This window comes from Elephantulus edwardii, unplaced genomic scaffold, assembly GCF_000299155.1.
Source record: "Elephantulus edwardii isolate Elephantulus edwardi_28Jun2011 unplaced genomic scaffold, EleEdw1.0 scaffold00008, whole genome shotgun sequence".
Taxonomy (NCBI): domain Eukaryota; kingdom Metazoa; phylum Chordata; class Mammalia; order Macroscelidea; family Macroscelididae; genus Elephantulus; species Elephantulus edwardii.
The window spans coordinates 14,832,964-14,854,707 of record NW_006399758.1 but is presented as its reverse complement, the minus strand read 5'-3'; the positions used below and the strand labels follow the sequence as shown (position 1 = coordinate 14,854,707).

The 21,744-nt window shown below is 38.7% G+C and overlaps 1 protein-coding gene across 7 annotated transcripts in view; it reads left to right on the top strand.

The window, feature by feature from the left end:
* The window catches only part of EYA1 (eyes absent homolog 1 (Drosophila)), a 235,543-nt gene that overhangs the window by 112,803 nt on the left and 100,996 nt on the right, over positions 1-21,744 (top strand). For all 7 annotated transcript variants that reach the window (XM_006880459.1, XM_006880455.1, XM_006880453.1 and 4 more), the window contains 2 exons: positions 19,404-19,543; positions 21,587-21,670. In XM_006880459.1, coding sequence (XP_006880521.1) covers positions 19,404-19,543; positions 21,587-21,670 — 224 coding nt within the window. The remainder of the gene's footprint in view (positions 1-19,403; positions 19,544-21,586; positions 21,671-21,744) is intronic.

The window sequence follows — 21,744 nt, the reverse complement described above, 5'->3', positions numbered from 1 at the left end:
TTGTACACAAAGAGATTGCCCATCTGTTTTCCCACACAGTATAGATGTGCTTGCTAGTGTTGTTAGATGCCACTGACTAGGATTTATTGCGACTCTGTGAACAAAAGATCTGAGCTGTGCCCTTTCTTTGCTGCACTTTGCTCATGATATGTTACGTTCAAACAATATGTACTATTGTTGCAGCCATGGCATCCATCCATCATTCTGAGAGTCTTCCTCTCTTTTACTGGCCCTCTATCTTTTCCATCATGTCAACTCTCTCCAAGGACTGGTACCTCCTGGCAATATCCCCTAAGTAGGTGAGGTGGAGTTTCACTCTCCTTGCTGCTAAGGAGCGCTCACTCGGGTTGTACTTTCTTTTTTTATTTATTTTATTTTATTTTTATTTTAGTATTTTTTTGTGTGTGTACCATCAAATCGGATCTGACAGGTACAGGAGGAGATTGTCCCTCCTTCCCTGGAAGAGCATCTGGTGGATTCAAACCATGTACCTCTGGGATTGCAGTGCAGCTTCTTGCCACTAGGCCACCAGAGCTCCCCTGGGTTGTATTTTCTTCAAGAAAGATGTGTGTGTTCTTTTGGCAGCCCATCCAGTCCACTTCTCCATCATCTCCGTTAAAAGACTTTTGATTCTTCTTTGGTTTTTCTTATTCCTGGTTTAACTTCCAGGTGCATAGGAAACAACTGAAAAGACTATGGCTTGGACCAGAGGCCCATTAATCTCTAAACGGACTGATTTACTCTTTAGAACTTTGGAGAGGTCTTTTAGAGCAGATTTTCTCCACGTAAAACATCTTTTCATATTTTGACTGCTGCTACCGTGAGTGTTGATTGTAGATTCAAGTAAAATGAAGTCACTGACAACTTCAGTCTTTTCTCCATGTTGCCTGTTGGTACAGTGAAGACTCTTGTTTTCTTAATGTTGGAGTGTAGCCCATATTGAAGGCTGTAGTGCTTGATCTTCTGCAGGAAATATGCCTTCACTTTCTGCAAGTAAGATTGTATGATCTGCATAAAGCAGGTTGTGATGAGTCTTACTCTCACCCTAATATCATATTGTTCATTATATAGTCCATCTTTTCAAAAGATTTGTTCATCACTCAGACTGGATATGTATGAAGAATACAACCCTGATGCTCACCCTTCCTGATTTTAAACCATCTGTTGTTTTCATGTTCTGCTTGAACAACTGTTTCTTGATCTATGTAAAGGTTTTGCATAATGTTATTATTTCTCATATATATTATTCAGTACCATAGTGTTTACTACAGTTCGTAATGACCCTGGGAACAGCAGATGCTATCCTGTGCCATTCTCGCTATTTCTGCCATACCCAAGCCCACTGTTGCAATCACTGTGTCAGTGCATCTTGTCGAGGGTCTCATCTCTTTCTCTTACTCTCTACCTTTCCCACTATGGTATCTTTTACAAGGACTGGTCCCTCCTGCAAGTAGCTTCTTTAAATTTATTTGTTTCAAATATTGCTTTATGAGTAATGTATAAAGAATATTGAAAGACTTATGAACAGTGTGTAAAGAGAATTACAACAGAAGTTTCTGCTATTGTTCCCTTCTGGTTTTTATTTTTTATGAAAGCAGGAAGAATGTGCACCTATCCACACATTCTCTACTGTAAGCATTAGCACCTGCAGTTTTGCATTCTCTCACATGAGAATTCAGGCATGAAGTTTCAAGAGTCATTGGACCACTTTAGAGATTTTAGAATAATAGGAATCTTAGTTTCAGATCTGACAATCTCTGGGATAGATGTGATCTCCAGGCATCCCTTCCTTTCCATCACAAGAGAGGAGCATCATTTTTATGAAATGTGGACAAAAGTCTGGAAGCGGCCTGCCAGTGAACGTTTGCAAAACTAGGCTACTAAAAGTCGTTTTAGGTCATTGGCAGAAAAATGAAATGTAAAAGAACTACATTTTCGTTTTCCATTGTCTTTTTCCCCTGCAGTTCCTTTCTTTTCCTTTTGGTAAACCACAGGACAGTGGTCAAAATAAAAACCTCATTATTGTGAATCAGAAATGACTCACCACTGACTTTCCATTGGCTTTTTGGAGGCTGTAAACCGCACCAAGGAGATTGCCCATCTTTCTGCCTGCAGAGTCACTCATGGATTCTAACCTCTGGGTTAGGAGCACATTAGAGCTTCCTTCAGTTCAGACTTTGAATTTTTCTCTCCTCAGAAATCTTGCTTCATCTGTATCTATTCCAGCAGCAAAGCATGCTTTCCCTGTGTAGTATATGCCTTTGTCCTCCAGATATTGAACTACAGAGAGGCTAACATGTGTCCCCAGGGCACAGATGGGACATTGCATACTTGACATAAGCTACATTAGGCTGGGTGCTTGCATGTGGCCTTTCTGTTGGAGATAAGTACACCAAATCACAAAGTGGATATGTGTGTCTGAGCTTATATTGATTCCGGGAAAATCTCTCCTGTATTTCATGGTTACTATATTGTGGAGAAAAGCAAACTCTTCCTCTCACATTGTTTTCTTATTCAAAGTGCACATTTTTATACCGCAATCGCCCATCCCCCTTCTCACCTAGGGCAAGGCTTTCTTTAAAAATACATGTTAAATTCTTCTACTTACAATCAGTTCCAGGAACTTTAGCATTGAGCATTGTTCTCCATTACTGAATATTTCTCTTCATCTGACATACTTTGGACATGTTGCCAGGAGGGACGGGTCCTTGGAGAGGCACATCATGCTTGGGAGGGTAGAGGGACGGTGCAGGAGGGGAAGACCCTCTATGAGATGGATTGATTCGGTGACTGGGGTAATCGGGATGGTTGTGTCAGAGGCAGTGTGGCTGGCAGTTGGCACAGGATAGAGCAGGGTTTAGGGCTGTTGTTAGTCGCAAATGACTTGACGGCACATAACAACAACAACAACCTATACAAGAGGGTGCTATGGTGGCCTAGTGCTAAGAAGCCATGCTACAGTCCTAAAGACATGCAGTTCAAATCCTCTGCCTGCTCCATGGGAGAAAGATGATCCGTCTCCTCCCATGCGATTTACTGCCTCTGAAAATCCACTGGTGCATCAGCTATGGGTCGGTTCCAATTCAACTACACAATAGCAACAACAACCACCTATACCATACCATTTTAGCATTTAATTTTTGCTACAGTCTTAACACGGCTCAGTTAACTCAGTTGACTTGAGTCACAGTCACAATGGAGTTACATGAAACACATTGTTTCAAAACTTCAATTCTGTATTCCCAGGAGCTAAATCTCTGTGCCTGCTCTTGTACATAAAGTTCTGTTGGAGCAGAGAGTCATGCCCTTTTATTTACCTATCATCTGTCTGGCTCTGCACTATCGCAAAGAAGTTCAGAAGTGGCAGTGTGAACCATGTTGTTGTTGTTGTTATATGCTATCGAGTCACTTGCGACTCAGCGAACCTATGTACAACAGTCCTAAACCCTGCTCTATCCTGTGCCAATCGCACTGCCTCTGACACATCTACCCCTATTATCTCAGTCACGAAATCAAGCCACCTCATAGAGGGTCTTCCCCTCTTGCGCCGTCCCTCCACTCCCCCAAGCATGATGTCCCTCTTCAAGGACTGGTCCCTCCTTACATGTCCGAAGTATGTCAGATGGAGCCTCAGAATCCTTGCCTCTAAGGAGCAGCCTGTTTAACCCTCTCCAGGATGAATCTGTTTGTTTTCTTCGAAGTTGGTGGTACCCTCAAAACTCTTCTCCCACAGCTCAAAGGTATCAATTCTCTTTCTATCCTTCCTAGTCATTGTCCAACTCTCTGATGCATAACAAGTGATTGTAAAGACCATAGCCTGTATCAGATGCACCTTACTCTCCAGAGTGACACCATTGCTCTTCAGTACCCTGAACCATATTGGCTGACATTTTACAGAGAAAAAATAATGGGCATCTTCCTTTCTAGAGTCTCTCAAAATTCATCACCAGTGACAATCATGGTGTCAGAACTGATCCATAGCTGATCATCCAGCAGGTTTCCAAGGCACAGGAGGAACTGGCTCATCTTCCTCCCAAGGAACTGCTGGTGGATTTGAACCACCAGATGTGTGGCCTTAGGTAACAGTGCAGCTCTCAAGGATTAAACCATCCTCTAGACTCTTGAGACAAAAAAGACAGAGAAGAATGAAGACTAAATAGCTGGGTGACATCGCCCTCATTCCTGGTCATGTACTTGTACCTGCTGCTCCCCTGGTTGTCTTCAGCACTTTTGTTTCTGAGACTATGTCTGGGTGATAGAATTTCTGGATAACATGTGGTGTTTACCTTGTGCTTTTTCTATACAACCTATTCCTGGAGTAAAAGGTAATCATACTGATTCTCCATGAAGTAGTCAAACTCAGGTTCATGGGACAGTTATTCCTGATGGGAAAACTAACATATAAAACTTTAAATGTGTCCAGTGGATGTGCAGTTCTTTTGGCCTACAGTTTCAAGTTTCTACATAGCAAATACTAAGGTAACGGAATCAGAGTTCAGCCTCTTTACATAATTTCATGGAGTCATCCTGTTTTATACTTTGTAGATAATCTTTTGAGATGATTATTTATAGACTTTGATTGATTTTTTAATTAATTTTAATGAAAGTTTACAGAGACTTTGGATTTCCATTCATTTATTGTTGTACTTTCATTGATTTTTTTAAGAGAAAGTTCAGGGGTGCCTGAGTGCCAATTTCTGTGTGTCATCTACCAATTACTCACTGGTACTAAGGTACCAGTGTAATAGGATTGTACTCTCTGGTATGGCCATATCCTGTAAGTCTTGACACAGTATTCACTTTGAGGGACATAGTGTGCCTCATTAAATTTATCTGAGCATCAATTAGCAGCAAATAGAACACATTTAATTGGTGATCAAGTAATTACTGTCTCGTGCTCAGTAAATCCAGATAATCTTTATAAGGTCTCCATGTAAAGCCTGGCACTTCACTTTATGAGCGGTATTATCGTAGTGTAAATAGATTCAGTATCTAGCCAAAGCACCTTAAATCTTCAGTCCTCTGGCCTCAGACCAAAGTCCTTGTACATGTGGTGCAAGCTTCCTCTTGGCTAGGAGTTCAGTTGTTTAATTCCGCTTCAGGAAAGCAGTGTATTGCCTCACTTAGACTTGAAATGAGGAAGGAGGGTCTGCATCCTTACAGAGCACAGAGATGAGAGCCCACAGGAACCCTGTATCCTACTTCCTTTACAACAACCATTGGCATAGAGTGTCCCAGGGGTGCACAACCAGATGAGGAATTCCCTGCTACCTTAGAATAAATGTGAAAGCTTATCCCTAAATCTTCAAGCAGCCAAGCATGCTCTCCTGCTGGGTAGGAGGATGATGTCAAAATCAAAAACTCCTGTGAAGGAAAGCATAACTTAAGGAAATCACTGGCTGGGGGAAAAAAAGTGTCTGCAGATATAATAAAAGAGTTAAAAACTACCTTATATAAATCAGTAAGAGGATGTAAAAATAACTGGCAATGAATATACAATTCACAGAAGGAACTACAATTTTCAAATAGGTATCTGTTAAGTGCCCACAGTATATAAAAAATAGTCTTGTTTTATCTTTTTAAACCTAATAATATGGCAGTTACTTCTTAAAAATGGCAGTTTGTGTAAAGCTATAGTAAAACTGATCCCATTTTAACTGATACAATCCTATTAAATACTGTTTGTTGTTGTTGTTATGTGCCAAGCCGCCTGTGACTCAGCAAATCTAGGTACAACAGCTCTGAAGCCTACCCTATTCTGAGCCAATCTCACTGACTCTGACACACCTACCCCCATTACCCCATACAGTTACTGTATCAATCCATCTCACCCAAAGTCTTTCTCTCTTGTGCTGTCCCTCCACCCTTTGAGCACAACGTTCTTCTCCAAGGAGTGGTCCCTCCTGCCCACATGCTCACAGTATGTCAGATGGAACTTCAAAATCTTAGCCAAGGAGAAAGTTAGTTTCACTCTCTCCAAGACAGACTTATTTGTATTCTTGGTGGTACATAGTATGTTCAAGACTATTCTCCAGCAGCACAGCTTAAAGGTATTGATTCTTCTCCTGTCATTCTTAGTTATTGTCCAGTTCTCTGATGCATAGCAGGTAAATGTGAAGACCATGGCCTGGGTAAGATACACTTTAGTCAATAAACTGGCATTGTTGTTTCTCAGTACTCTGGAGAGGTTCCTAAAAGCAGATTTTCCCAGTGCAATTTGTCTTGATTTCCTGACTGCTAATGCCAAAAGTGTTGATTGTGGAGCTGAACAAGCTGTAATTGTTAACAACCTCAATCTCTTCTCCATCTATTATGGTGCTGCTTATTGGCCCAGTGGTAAGAATCTTTGCTTTCTTCACTTTGAACTTCAGTACATATTGAAGACTACAGTCCTTGATCTTCTGCATTAAATGGTTCAGGTTCTCCTCAGTTTTGGCAAGTAAGGTTGTGTCATCTGTATAACAAAGGTTGTTGATGAGTCTTCCTCCAATCCTGAAGCCACATTCCTCCTCATAAAGTTCTGTCTACTGGATTACCAAGTGCTATTTAACAGTGTGTGTGTGTGTGTGTGTGTGTGTGTGTGTATGTTTGTATATATAGATTTATTTAAAATATGAAAGCAGATTACATTTTGAGAAAGACAATAAGAACTAGAATTAGATAAGGAATTGAATCAGTAGGCAGTAAACTTGATGTCTCTTACAGGTTGGAGTTGTCCTAGGCATTTTATGTAGATTAGTCTGTAAATGACTGATCTATTTAAGAAAGACCAAGAACTAACAGGACTTTTTGGAAAATACGCATCCATCTCCATGCCAATGAATCAGAATTAGAAGTGACTTATGGCTGACTCTCCATTGAATTTTGAAGGCTCTAAATCAGATGAGAGGATATTGCCCTTCTTTCTTTCTCACATTGAACCACTAGTAGATGCAAACCACCCACGAGGTGTATGGCCTTTGGGTTAGCAGGTTAGGGTGCCAGAGCTGCCTTGTACATCTATAGGTAATAGGAATTTAAAGCTAAATAATCCATTTGACAAGCAAGGACACTAAGAAATGGGGAAAACTAATACACTTAAATCTATATAAAGAGCCTGTTGTCTGATATTGACCATTGTTATAAAAATAAAAGAATAACTAGTAAAACAGGTATAGGACCCAAGGGGGGAAGAGGTATGAGCAGACAGGTGAGAATGGGTAGGGATGAAAGCACAGGGTTGTACAGTTTGGTGGGTAGCGGGAGGGAGGGAAGGAAATAGGAAGGGTCAAGTGGGGACCTTAAAAGACTGGGTGATGATGGGTAAGGTTCAATGGTGATTAATTTTATAAAACATAATGCATGGAAATTATTGTATAAAATATAATATAAATACAATGTAAAGCACAATGTTTGTTTTTTTTTTTTTTAAAGAGTCTGTTGTCTGAACAGAGCAAAGGAACACTAAAGGATTTAAAATCAGGAAAAGTATGCATCAGAGTTGTTTTATCTCTCCATATCTGTTCAGTCTGTATGCTAAGCAGATGATTAGAGAGGCTGGACTCAATGAAAAAGAATGTTTCATCAGCATCAGAGGAAGACTCATGAACCACTTGTGTTATGCAGATAAGACAATCTTGCTTCCTAAAAGTCAGGACAACTTTAAGAGCAATCTTCAAATAGGGATTATAACAAGAAAAAAATTCTCACCACTGGGCCAGTAGGCAACATTATGCTGTTGTTGTTGTTGTGTGCCATTGAGTCAGAACCAACCATCCAGCTGACCCTCCAGTGGGTTTTTTGAGACAGTAAATCACACAGGAGGAGAGGAGATTGCAGAGCAACTGGTAGATTTGCACTTTAGCTAATAACTAGGCCATGGTCTTTTCAGTCACTCCCTATGTATCTGAGAGCTGTCCAGTAAATAAGGATTGCAGAAGAAGAATTGATGCCTTTGAGCTGTAGTGTTGGAGGAGAGTACTGAATAGCCCATGGACTGCCAAAAGAACAAACAGATAAGTCTTGGAGAAAGTACAGTGAGAGTGTCCTTTGGAAGCAAACATGACAAAGCTTCATCTCACATACTTTGTGCATGTTGTTAGGAGAGGCTGTTTCTTGAAGAGGGGCATCATGCTTGGACAGGTGGGAAGGCTGACCAAAATTAGGAAGACCCTCACCCAGATGAACTGACACAGTGACTAGTGCTAAGAGCTTAAGTACACCAGAGATGATGAGGAAGACACAGAGTAGGACAGGGTATAGATGTGTTGTTCATAGGGAACTATGAGTTATGCTCAATAGCACCTAACAATAGTAAGAATTATTTAATGCTCAGGTCTCACCCACTGCCTTTGAATCAATTCTGACTCATAGTAATCCTCCATTGAGATTCTAAGGCTGTAAGTCACAATGGGATGAGACTACCTGTCTTTCTCTTAAGGAGCCACTAGTGGATCTGAACATCCAGAGATATCTGACCTGAATTAGCAGGGTAACTCTATACAGACTATACCCTCCAGAGCTCCCTAAGGTTCAGCTAGAAATTATACCAATGGGAAATTAGAAAGCCTAAGAGGAATTAGATGAACTCTAGTTTTGATCCTTTGTTTTTGTTTGTCTGATATTGAAACATTTATGGAGGTCTTCTATACTATTTATAAATGTAGAATTGTAATGATCTTGTGTATGTTCTTATTTTATGACTAACTGAGGTAACTCTGGTGGCAGAGTCCATCAGATGGTGCACAACTAACCAAAATTGTTCACATTTGTTGGCACTTTGAATCTACCAGCAGCTCAGCATGAGAAAGATGGGCAGACTTCCCCTTTAAAATTTGTGGTCTCTCAAACCCAGTGGAGGGCCTGTGAGTGGGAATCAATGTAATGTAATGGCAGTGGGTTGGGTTTGAGTAATAACTATATAAGGATTAACTTGAAAAGAGCTTTTTAAAAGAGCTACTACTTCATATTCACACCAGAAGAGCTCTGGTGGTGTAGTGCTTCCATAGTTGTGCTGCTGAAGGAGAGGCGGCACCTCCCGGCTGGTTCAGATTCTCTCTGTGGCTCTTAGGGAGAAAAATGGCCAGTTTCCTCCTGTATGATCTAAAGCCTCTGAAAATCTGCTGGAGGGTTACCTATGAATTGGTTCTGACTTGAGGGCAATGAGTGAGCAATATTATTAGATATTTTTAGTAGTTAATAGAAATAATGATATAATTTTCATAGATTAATAAAATAGGAGGTGAACTTGAGAAGTACTCATTCTTGCAAGAATCAATTTTTTTAAATGTCTGTTTTGAGTTGTAAACTTTTACTCTGCTCCTAGAACTTGAAAAGTATTGCAGTCAAATTCTGCTCTCCAGAAGGAGGGGTTCGGAATATTTGTTCACATTCATTTAATTAGTTATTATTCAGTATGCACTTAAATGATGTCAAAAATTACATAACCCTGCAATATGGATAAGTGTTATTGTTATGTACTATTGAGTCAGAACCCACTCATCACTGCCCTTCCAGTGGGTTTTCAGAGGCTGTAAATGACACGGGAGAAGATTGGTCATCTTTCATCCCCAGAGCTGCTGGTAAGTTCAAATAACCTACCTTTGCATTGGCAGTGCAACACCTTACCAGAAGGCCACCAAAGCTCCCTAGAGATAAGCACGTTGTTGTTGTTGTTGTTGTTGTTGAGTACTGTCAAGTAGGAACCGACCCATAACTGATCCTCCAGCTCATTTTAAGAGGTAATAAATTGCACAAGAGTGCAATTTTTCTCTTTCTCTTTTTTCATCTTTTCTCCTGTGAGGCAACTGGTAGATTTAAGCCATACCTATTAGGTTAACAGTGCAGTTCCTTACCACTAATTAGAAGACAGGAGCTCCCAGCTAGTGGATTTGAACCACATGCCTTCAGGATTGCAGTGCAGCTTCTTACCACTAAGCTACCAGCACTCCCTAGAAATAAGTGTAGTCATCAAGATTTAACAAGATTACTTGTGTTTGCTCTTTAAGGGTTAACAGTAATTTAACACATAGATCAGAAGAGTGGGTAAAAGTTGAGAAAATACATTCTAAGAAAACGAAGCAAGTAGCATGTTCAAAATCCAGAAACAGTGGGGCATTTTCAGGGAACTGAGAGAATTATGTGCATCCAATTGAAATTCAATTAAATAGTAATAGAAAGGTTGATGATTCCAGTCTACCCAGAGCACTAAGATCACACTCAGCCTTATATGTCTGGTGGAGCACTGTTGTACGCTGATACACATAGGACCTCTACGAATTGGATTCTGCTTTGTGGCAAGTAACAGCAATGTGAAGAGTAGTTAGAGATGTTCCTCAGAGACTCAGTCAGTGGGACGATTTTGTTTAAGGTAGATGATATTGAATGTTAATGACATGCTCTGTTGCAAGTACCTTTACATGTGTACACATTTTATCTTATTTTATCTCATTTATTCCCATTTTACAGATGATGAAACTGAGTCATGGAGAAGGTAAATACAAAATAAAACTACTAGTAAATGGTGATGCCAATAATTGGACCCTAGCAGTTTAAGTTCATAGCCAAAACCAAACCAAAACAAAACAAAAAAACCAACAACCCACCTCATAAGCAACTTAGTGCTATGGAGTTGGGTCAGACTCAGTGACCCTTCATTGGGTTTCAAGCCTGTGAAATGTAAAGGGGAGAGGATTTTCCATCTTTTTCTCATCAAGTGGCTAGTGGACTTCAATCTTGAGAAACACGTGGCCTTTGGGTTAGTAATGCAGCTTGCTACAACAATGGCACTATAACTCTCTACTTTGTAGCTGCTGCTCTTGGTTTTTTGTGCTGTCAAGTCAGAACTGACTCGTAGCTGACCCTCCAGCGGGTTTTCAGAGGAAGTTTAGATGCTTAAAAAACAGTCTGTCTTTTCTGTTCCATACTAGGAGATTTGGTTCACTGAGTGATTGAAAAGCTCTCTCTGGGAGTTGGTTGCAGTTTGCAAACTTTGAAACAGCCTATTGCAAGAATCAAGAATGATATCTTGAAATTAGACTAAATGTAGTTAGGAAGTAAAAGATACAACTTGATCTTAACTGGATAGAGCTATTAAGGAGTTTCTGACTTGGGAAAACTGGGTAGATAACAGTACCATTAATTAGAATTGTTAATGTTGTTGTTTGGTGGTGGAGAGTCAACTACAACTCATAGTGATTCTATAATTGACAGATGTGAGCCTTGTGCTATCCTGTGCCAACCTCACCATCTCCTGATGGGCTCGAGCCTGTTGTTAACAATCACTGTGTCAGTGCATCTTGTGGGTCATCTTTTCTTTCTCTGACTGTCCAACTTTCACAAGGACTAGTGCCTTTGACAACATGCCCATAATAAGTGAGACCAAATTTCACCATCCTTGACTCTTACGGAGCACCCTGCTATACCTCCTACAAGCAGACTTTTGATAGAGAGGGAAAATGGGATAATTTTCCTTATGCCTGTAAAGTGTTCCTGTAGAGTGATCTAACCAACTGGGACGTATTCAGGTTAGAAGATCAAATGGTAGAGCTTCAGAAATCATCAATGTGGAGGTTTCTTTTGAAAATTTCAATAACTATTTCCCATTAGTGAGGTAAGCTGACCCTAGTTAAGACTGTAGTGACTTGGTACTAAAAATAGTCCACCAACTGAATTTCTATTTACCAACTATTTATTACTGACTCGTAAAATATTTGCTTCAGAATGTTAATCCACTGTTTCAGCACAGTTTACCTTATAACTTACTCTTCTATTTCAAGAAATGAAATCAGTTAGCATCTTTCCATACATTCTTTGTCTTGTCTAGATTAGCACATTGATATTATTGGTCTAGAGAACACCGGATTTCTGTTTTGAGCATAGGGGGGGGAAATCTCCAAGAAAACAGATAAGCAGAGTGTGAATGGTAAGATGAGAAGCAGAAGAAAGAAAAGTAAACACAATCAGATTTCCACAGATTTAAAAGATAGAGTAACCATCACAGTCACAAGCTACAAAGAAGTTGATTGATCTTGATGATAGAACTATCAAGATTGGATTTGGCCACTATAGGATCATCAATAACAGTTATGCACATATCATTATAGCCGTTTATCCTGCCAATTTTTGGTTGGGTCTGTCAGCCTCCACTGATAGTGGCCACATGAACAAGAGATAGAAACTTTGCCCTATCCTGCATCAACCCACAGTCTCCACTGTAGTCAAGGCCATTGTTAGAGTCACTGTGCCAATTCTCCTTGTTGAGGATCTCCCTCTTTTTTGCTGACTTGTCCCAACATGAAGTCTTTTTCTAAGGGCTAGTGCCTTTTGACAGTATGCCAAAAGTGTCCCAGGTGAAATTTCACCATCTATTCCTCTCAGGAGCATCTTGGTTTCACGTCCTCCAAAAGAGATTTGTTATTTTGGTAGTCTGTGGAGTATTCAGTACTCGTAATCAACATCACCAATCTACATCTTAAATATTCTTTGAATCTATGCTCCTAGTCCAAGTGTCCTAAAGATCTCTTTGTTGCTAAAGCTTTTTTTTTCCTTCTTCTTCTTCCAGTCCTCATTTAAATTTCTCTTTAGGTCGATCTGATGTTATTTGTTCACTCTTTCCTTTCTAACACGTTCTTCCTTTTCAGTGTACTCACTGCGGCTTTCTTCCTCTTTTTTCTCTGTCCATACTGACTGTATACACCATAAAGTAAACATTTCCACCCCTATTTCTTTAGATACAAAATGTTGGTTTTGTGTGCCATCAATTTTGAACCAAATCACAGCTGACCAGGTTTTCAGAGGCTGCAAATCTCATGAGATTACTTTCTCTCCCAGAGCAGCACGTGGATTTGAACCACATATGTTTGGGTGAGCAGTGCAATTCCTTACCACCAGGCCACCAGAGCTGGTATCAGTGTTAACCTAAATCCTACCAGTATTTTATTTCTAAGTTTCAGTTGTTCTAACAGTTGTTCTGACATCCTTACTTGGATGTCCACTGCCTCTTCAAGTTTCTTATGCCCCAAACTGAACCTGAAATTTCACCTATATTCTTCTCTGCTAATAAATTCTCATTAAATTACAAGTTTAATATTCAAATCCCTGCTAAATTAGGGACTTAGTATTGAATTAGATTAAATTCTATTAGAATCTATGATATTTCCAAATCACTAACTTCATCCTTGAATTTCTTCCTTTTCCTTATCCATTAGTTATTTAGTTACTGACTTCCACTCATAACAACCTGTCGTATCTGTCACTCTCTGTGTTGTCACTGCCTGGGTACATGCTACCATCATCCCTCACCTGGATTATGAATGGATCCTCTCTCTTGTCTCCCTGTCTCAATTTTGACTTCTTTCCAAGATCACGCTAGAACTACTCCTCTTCCTAAATTGACCCTGTCATTCCTTTGTTGAGCCTCACAGCTACTTCTGCACCTTCATTGCACTGTTTCTCTACAGATTCAGATCATGTTGAGGGGTTTTTCCTTCAGTCTTATACGTAGCTCTTCTTTTTTTCCCTCCTCCTTTCTTACTCTCCGTACATGATGATCCCCCTGTCTAGAACACATCAGTATTTTGCTTTTGTTGGCTTATTGTTGTGTACCGTTGAGTGGGACATGATCCGTAGCTTTCCTTTCTGTAACCTTTCAGAGGCTGCAAATGACACAGAAGGAGTTTGTCCATCTTTCTCCTGCAGAATAGCTAGCTGGTAGATTTGAACTGCATGCCTTTGGGTTGATAGCCCAGCTCTTTACCACAGGACCACTACGATTTTCAGGAAGTTTCTCTAACCCTGTAAACCCAAGTTAGGTGATCTTTCTGTCTCTTAGCATTCTACCTGTCTCGTGATAATTCTCGCAGAGCCAAATGGATTCTGAATGCCTAATTTTTGTCCATAAATCAAAGACTTCCTCTGAATTGTAAGCTCCAGGAAGGTAGGAAGCATGTCCATTTGGTTCATCCTTATATTTCAAGCATCTTGTAGAGTACCTGACATAGTGTGAGCTTCTGCTCAGTGTTTATTCAGTGCAATGAATGCCCTTTGGAGTGCATTCCCATCCATTATCTCAGTGGGGGTAAAGTGGAACAATTTGGAGAGGGCTTTAAGGAAACACGAGAAGCCAGTGGATTAGAAGATTAAATTATTTGTTGTTCTCAGTTGTTTTGCTCCACTAGGAAGAAGAACAATTTAGAGGCAGAAAAGGTAGTTAGGAGAGTAAAAATATTTCATTCCACCTCATAGAACAAAGAATAAAAGATTTTTTTCTAAAATAACCCTAACATATTAATGTAATAATCTCATTTTTCTTCTCAAACTGAGGCCTGCCTGTAACTTTTATATGTACATGTGTGTATCTTTTATATTTTAAAGTGTTAGGTTGTCCATATTATTTTCTTCTTTTCCTAGTGGAAATACTTTAGGTAATATGATTTTAAAATACTTCTGTATCTTTTGTTCATTGACTTTTTTAAAAGGAAGGTCCCAGAATTGAGTCATTGTTTTAATTATATAGCCTTTTAAAAAATAAAGTGAATTGTCTTTTAAAAGATCTACTGAGGTTTTTAATTAGGGGGTAAAGTGGTAAGTAATAAGAAAGAAAAGAATAATGAATTAATAGAAAAGAAGTTGGGCTAAGAAAATGAGGTGAAATAAACTAAAGACACAATTCTAAAATATTCTTTAAAGCAACAGGGAATAATTTGATAGGATGCATTGCTTGCCAGGAGTGATAATTTTACCACTAAATGCTAAGGTAAATGTATTGAGAGATTTTATTTAAATATTATTGAAAAAATAGATGAAGACTTATATGGCAAATTTACAAAAAAGAATCATTATGTTGAAGTTCATTGATTCTGGATAAAGCACTATCATTTTCATTAGCTTACATTTTTGTGACTGCTCTATTTTGTATAGATTATTATAAATTAGTTCAGATATGGTTGCAAGTAAGGAGAAAAGAAGATTGGAGACAGACAGATCTAAGCTTCTCCATTCATTATTTAAGTTTGTCAAGATTCTTAATCTATATGCTGGCTACCTAGTAAATTGGAAGTAAAATCCTGCCTTCAGTGGGTTATAATAATTAAATTAGACAACTTATTGAAAATCACCTTTCATAGGTTTTTAATATTATGGTTATCTTCACTCACCAAAAGGAAAAACAAATATTTGTATCTTCTAAACCATTTAAGAAACATACATGTCAAAACAACTGTGAGATATCATCTAACCCCATGAACATTAACAAAATTCAACAGAGCAGCAAACAACAAATGCTAGTCAGGTTGTGGAGAAACTGGAACCCTTATTCACTGTTGGTGGAAGTGTAAAATGGTACAACCATTCTGGAAAGCAATGTGGTGCTTCTCAAAAAGTTGGAAATAGAAATACCATTTGACCCAGCAATTCTACTACTGGAAATATACCCAAAAGAAGCCAGAACCGTCACCCAAGCAGATGTGTGCACACCCATCTTTATTGCTGCATTGTCCACAATAACAAAGAGATGGAAAAAACCTAAATGCCCAACAACAAACGAATGGATAGAGAAGCTGTGGTATATTCACACAATGGTATAATATGCAGCACTGAAAAACAAGAAACTCATGAAATACTATACAAAATGGGTGATCCTGGAAGACATGCTGCATGAAATATCTCAGTCATGAAAGGACAAATACTGCATAATGCCACTGGTATAAAATAGGACTGACATGGAGGTTAAGGGGAAACTAAGAAGAGGGGGAATATAATGTACACTGCATTGAAGCAGATGTAAAATATAACTACTTAAAAGGAATATATGATTAGTTATTATTTGCATAACAACAGTCCAAAATAAGAGCTGCATAGTAAAGTGGACTGGGGGCCAGGGGGATTGTAGAACAATGAACAGCACAGTGCAGCATGCAGGAGCAATGATTTTGTACATTACTACATAACTTGGGAAGGACTGGAAAGCATTATGCTGAGTAAACTAACTCAGTTCTACAAGGACAAATGCTATATAAGACCATAATTGTAAAATGAGTATGAGGATCCAAGGCAGGGGGATGGTGGTTGGAGGGATAAGCTGTTAATCATAGAGTTGCACAATTTGACGGGTGGGAGGAGTGAAGGAAATTGGAAGGTTCATTTGTGAAAAACAATGTATTCAAACTTTGTAAATAAATCAGAATATTTTTTTTAAAAATGTTGATGTGTGTTTTGTGTCAGATTCTGCATAGAGCTATTGAATGAAATATTTTTTTTTTTTAAAAAAAAAGGTAAGTGAAGAGAACTTTTCAAAAAGTTATTCTGAGGCCACTTTCAAAACCCCAAACCAAGCCTAGTTATTTAGTCAATGTGCTCATTTAGTTAATAAGTCAAGTTTTATGAAGCCTACAACAGAGTAGATCTGCCCTGTAGGGTTTCTGAGGCCGAAAATCGTTATAGAAGCAGGTTGCTCATCTTTCTCCCTGGAGAAGCTGGTAAACTCAAGCCATGAACCTTTTGGTTAGCAGTCAAATGCTTGGCCAATGAACACCCAGGACTCTTGGATTCCACTTAACTTATTAAAAATATACTCATTTGGATCCTCAGGTAAGTCTGACAACATGAGATAGATTTGTTGGCTTTGAAGCATCTTTAGGAGAATATTCCAGAGTAATTTGCCTCTGCAAGAAGGCACTTCTAATGTGCTTTAGAGAATGCTGGATGTTGACCAGCCAGCACTGAGCTCCAACAGTTCTATGAGAGGCAATAGCTCAGAATGTATCCCAGATAACTAGCTACACTAAAACAACAAGTAGATTTGTTTTGATCCTTCTGACTACATTGACTGTTATGCTTATAAATCTGTATGGTGGTTTCTGAGTGTGAAGATTTCATGAGAGTGTGAAGATTTTATGAGAGGCTATGCCTTTGTGTTTGTTATGATAGAGGTCAGGCACAAAGTTTCATTTAATAGTGGTAGGAAACGATTTAAGTTCTGAGGTTAGGCAGGGATATAAAATGGTTTCATATTATTTAGGAACAAAATTTATTCTGTCAAATTCCTATCAATTCTTGACTCAGAATTTTGGAGAAGGACTTATCCTGGAAGTTAAACTAAGATCACTAGTTGGACACATGGATGTCCTTGTTGGTAAAGTTGAAGTCTGATAAGTTAATCAGCGCTCCAGGTCTTTAATTGTTCTTCATAATCTTCTACCTGATCAAGTGTAATTTCAACATCAGAATGTGAATAATGATGCCAAATGGCTACCCTATTCTTCTTGTTGATCTGTGCCTTTGAATTGGAACTAAGCTATAGCTGACCCACAGGTAGGTTTTCAGAGACACAGTAAATTGTACAAGAGGAGATTGTCCATCCTTCTCCCATTGAGTAGTTGGTAGAGTTGAACTGCGTGCCTTTGGGATTGTAGCACAGTTCCTTAGCACTAGGCCACCAGAGCTCCCTATTCTTGTTAGGTTGACCAATTCTGACTCATATCTAGTAGAGACATCTAAGAAAAGCTTCCAAGGAGGAAAGGACTCTGAGGAGGGAGCAAGTACCCTTGTACATCTAGAATTTGGGAGGTGGAAATTGTTTGATATATGAATTAAGCTGAGTAGTTTCTATCTCTGTAGTTTTTACATTTGATTTATCTTTGTAATTTTAGTTTTCCACCTGGTTTTAGAACTTTGGTTCAAGGAGATTTAGACACAGAAAGAGATTATGCTGTGTACCATTCCTGTCACTTTCTCCCTTATTTTTTTCCCATATTGGGTTTTCATATAGTCATTCACATGTATTTTATTGTATAAAATTCATTCCCATTGAATAACATAATTCATAAATTATAGTGTTTAATCAGCCTGTTGATTAGGCCCATAGTTCAAATCCACCAGCTGCTCCACAGAAGAAGAATGGACAATCTACTTCCATGTAATTAACTGCCTGTAAAAACCCTGTGGAGGGTCAGCTATGGATTGGTTCCGACTGGACAGCATGCAACAACAATTAACCTCTTACTGTTTATTGCCTTTCCCTCCTTCCAACTTATCTATTCATTTTTTACTCACTTCCCCCTCCTCTTCCATCCCCATTACTCCTTCAAGATTGATTCTATGTGTGAACCTTTCCTTAGCTTTTTATAAGAGTAATCTTATACTATAACTGTCTTTTTGTGTCTGGCTTATTTCACTCATCATTATTTTGTACCATATCCATCCATATTTTACAGTATTTCACTAATTCTTGATCACTTTTATGTGATGCTTAATACATATTTTTGGCATGTGGCCAAGAAGGACCAGTCCTTGGAGAAGGATATCATGCTTGGAAGGGTGAAGGGATAACGCAGGAGAGGAAGACCCTAGATGAGATGGACTGATAGAGTAACTGGGGTACCTGAGTCAGTGAGACTGGCTCTGAATTGGGCAGGATTTAGAGCGATTGTACATAGGGTCGCTTAGAGTTGCAGGTGATTTGATAGCACATAACAACAACAACAACCATACTCATACACATCCTTGCCAGCATTTGTTATTTGCTATTCTTGGAATATTGCTGTTGTTGCTGGGATAAGATGATATCTTAGTGTTGTTTTGATTTGCGTCTCTGTAATTGCTGATGATCTTAAATATTTCTTTATGTTCTTGTTGGTCATCTGAAAGTCTTCTTTCATGAAAGAAATTTTCATATCCTCTTTCAGTTTTGTACTTGGGTTTTTGTCTTTTCCTTGCTGGGATTTTGGAGGTTTGTATCAATTTTAAGAGATGAATCTCTTGTCATAATATATCATTGTAAAAAAATTTTTCCTAGTCTGTAAGTCTCTTTGTACTCTTTTAAATAAGTTTTCTGATGCACATAAAGATTTCATTTTTAAGAGGTCTCAATCATCTATAACTTATCCACTGTTAGTTATACACTTCAGTTATTTTTTTTCCTACCTCATTTTATGTGAGAGCAAGGCAAGGAAAAAAAATTGTTATCTGCCTGTGACCTGGTAGTTCTATTTATTTCTTTCCATAAACGGGAGCCTTTTCCTAGTTGGGAGAGTGGCTGCTGAGATATATATATGAAGGAATCTCTCACCGTGACCAGGCACCATTTGGAATTTGAAAGACAGAAAGGAGTGAGGATATAGTTGGAGTCTGAATTGCATGATCCCAGAAAACCATATGGAAAATGCTCAGCAGTCACAGTGTAGTACAGCATATTGTTGTCTACTCATTATTAAATTTTGGTTGTTCCTCATCACCCTTTTTCCCCCCAAACAAATGTTGGAATTAGGTACCTCATAATTTACCAATGCCAGTTAAAGACAGTGTAGAATATAAGCAGAACGAAATGTGTTTTATCCTTCAAACTTCTCTCTGAATTAAACAAGGTTTATCTTAGTCCCGTGGTGGTAGAACTCTGTGTTGAAAGTATTTTCTTTTTTTTTCTACAGAGTACAGTACAATTCACAGTCCATCAACACCTATAAAAGATTCAGATTCTGATCGATTGCGTCGGGGTTCAGATGGGAAATCACGTGGACGAGGCCGAAGAAACAATAATCCCTCCCCTCCTCCAGATTCTGATCTTGAGGTATGTCATTTCCAACACCCCAGGTAAATAACAAGGTGTCTTGGCAACTCAGTGGGAGTTTGATAGGGTGTTCTGGTGGCCTAGTGGTAAGGAGCTGCACTGCCAACCTGAAGGCAGCAGTTCAAACCCACCAGGGGCTCAGCAGGAGAAAGGTGGACAATCTGCCCCCCTACGATTTACTGCCTATGAAAACACTATGGAAGATCAGCTGTGAGTTGCACATAGCAACACATAGATGGCAGGGGACGCTAGTAGCCTATTCCTTAGGGAATTGTGTGGCTAACCCAAAGACTATGCCTTTCTGGTGATTAAAATTTGAAATTTACCAGCTGCTCTCAGGAGAGCAACAGGCAGGCTTTTCTCATGTGTTTTACAACCTGCAAAACCCACTGAAGGGTCAATAGGTCTGATTCAACAATGAGAATGAAAAAAAAATGAGATGTAAATGGCAATTGTTAAGTTATACAGACGCTTTTGTTACTATTTGTCTTCTACTTTATAAGTAGAGTATTTCCCTTCTTTTTATATTAATTATATAGTGAAGCAATTATTTTAACTTATTAGTTTTCATATTAACTCTATGGCGAAGCATTATCTTATTGATCTCTAAGAAAATGTAGTAAATTACCTAATTCTGCTTGACAGAAATTCTTTTTATCTGTACTCTATGCAATTATGACTTCAATTAAGTAAATGTAGTACTAAAACCACCGAATAAAACCCACTTGAAATTAAAGACACACTTGTGTGGATTGAGAAAGAAAACCTGAAATGATCTAAACTGAAATTGTAATCACCTTGTGAGGCATGTTTTGGTGGAGTTCAAAAGCAGGAGGGATTAAATAAGTCCTTAAAGGGCAGTGGATTTCATAGCCTTGAATCCACTGCAATTAGGTTTCTCCTTTTTGCCAAAATGAAATCTGATGGTGGAAAACATGATTATTTTGGCCAACAAGATGATTTTCTTTTCCAACAGAATCTGTGTGTGTGAGTATGTACTGGTGGGAGCGGGAGCAGATGGAGGACGAAAGCAGGCCTGGAAGGATGTCTGTGATATGTCAAAGACCTCTTGAAAGTGTGTTCTTTGCACTTTGATTCTAAGTACACCAAGACTGTGCCTGAGAGCATGTGTGAGGTGTCTGCTTAAATTATCAAATATCTATAAGCTGAAGACGTTAAAAACCTGACAAAAATGCATCTACTTTAGATCCACATAACAGCTCAATAGGTAACCTAAGAAGGTGAAGAGATGATGCAGAATGTTAGTATTTAATGTAAAACTTGGTCATACTTGGCTAAGGATAAAATATACAATTAGTTCTTTTCACACTTTCTAGTGAATAGACGTCAAAAAAAAGAGGAAAAGAACAATTTAATTATTTTTCGTTTATTGCTGTTATCCACCAGCAGCTCCAAGGGAGAAAAAGATAGGCAGTCGCCTCTTATTTGATTTACAGCCTCTTTTTAGAAAACCCTTAAGAGGGTCAGTAGTGAGTCAGTTCCCACTTCACAGCAGTAAGGTTTTAGTTTTGATCTCTGTTTCAGTAGTTATGAACATAAAACTTAAAAAAATACTTAATTTCTTCATAACTAAGATCAAGTCTCATATGGAAGTAGAATGATAAGTTTTTATCCTCTTTTTTGTGTATATAGTGCTATCACTAATATAATTATCTTTTTGTCTCTTTCTGAGATAGCATCTGGGGAAAAAAGCTGGGAAATACTTTTTCAAACAGTTGCTTCTGTACAATTGTTTTTTTTAAAAAATCCAGATTATCCACCCCCCCCCCTTTTTTTCCCTAGCATAGGTTGTAGGGAATTGCACTGTTATCCCCAGATCAATCAAGCAGTTCAAATCCAACAGTGGCTCTACAGGAGAAAAATGGGCAATCTCCTATAAGATCAGTAACATCTGAAACTCATTGGAGGGTCTGCTAGGAGTTAGTTCTGACTTGAAGGCAATGAGTATAATGTTGAGATTAGTGAAAGAAAGAGATTTCTCATTGAAGACAGAGACCCATTGGTGTGGTTCTTCTTTTGTAGCGGGTATTCATCTGGGATTTGGATGAGACAATCATAGTTTTCCATTCCTTGCTGACTGGATCCTATGCCAACAGATATGGGAGGGTGAGTACCAAGAGCCATGCTTTAAATATCTTTAATATTACTTACAAAGAGAGGCATGCTATCCAAAACACAGG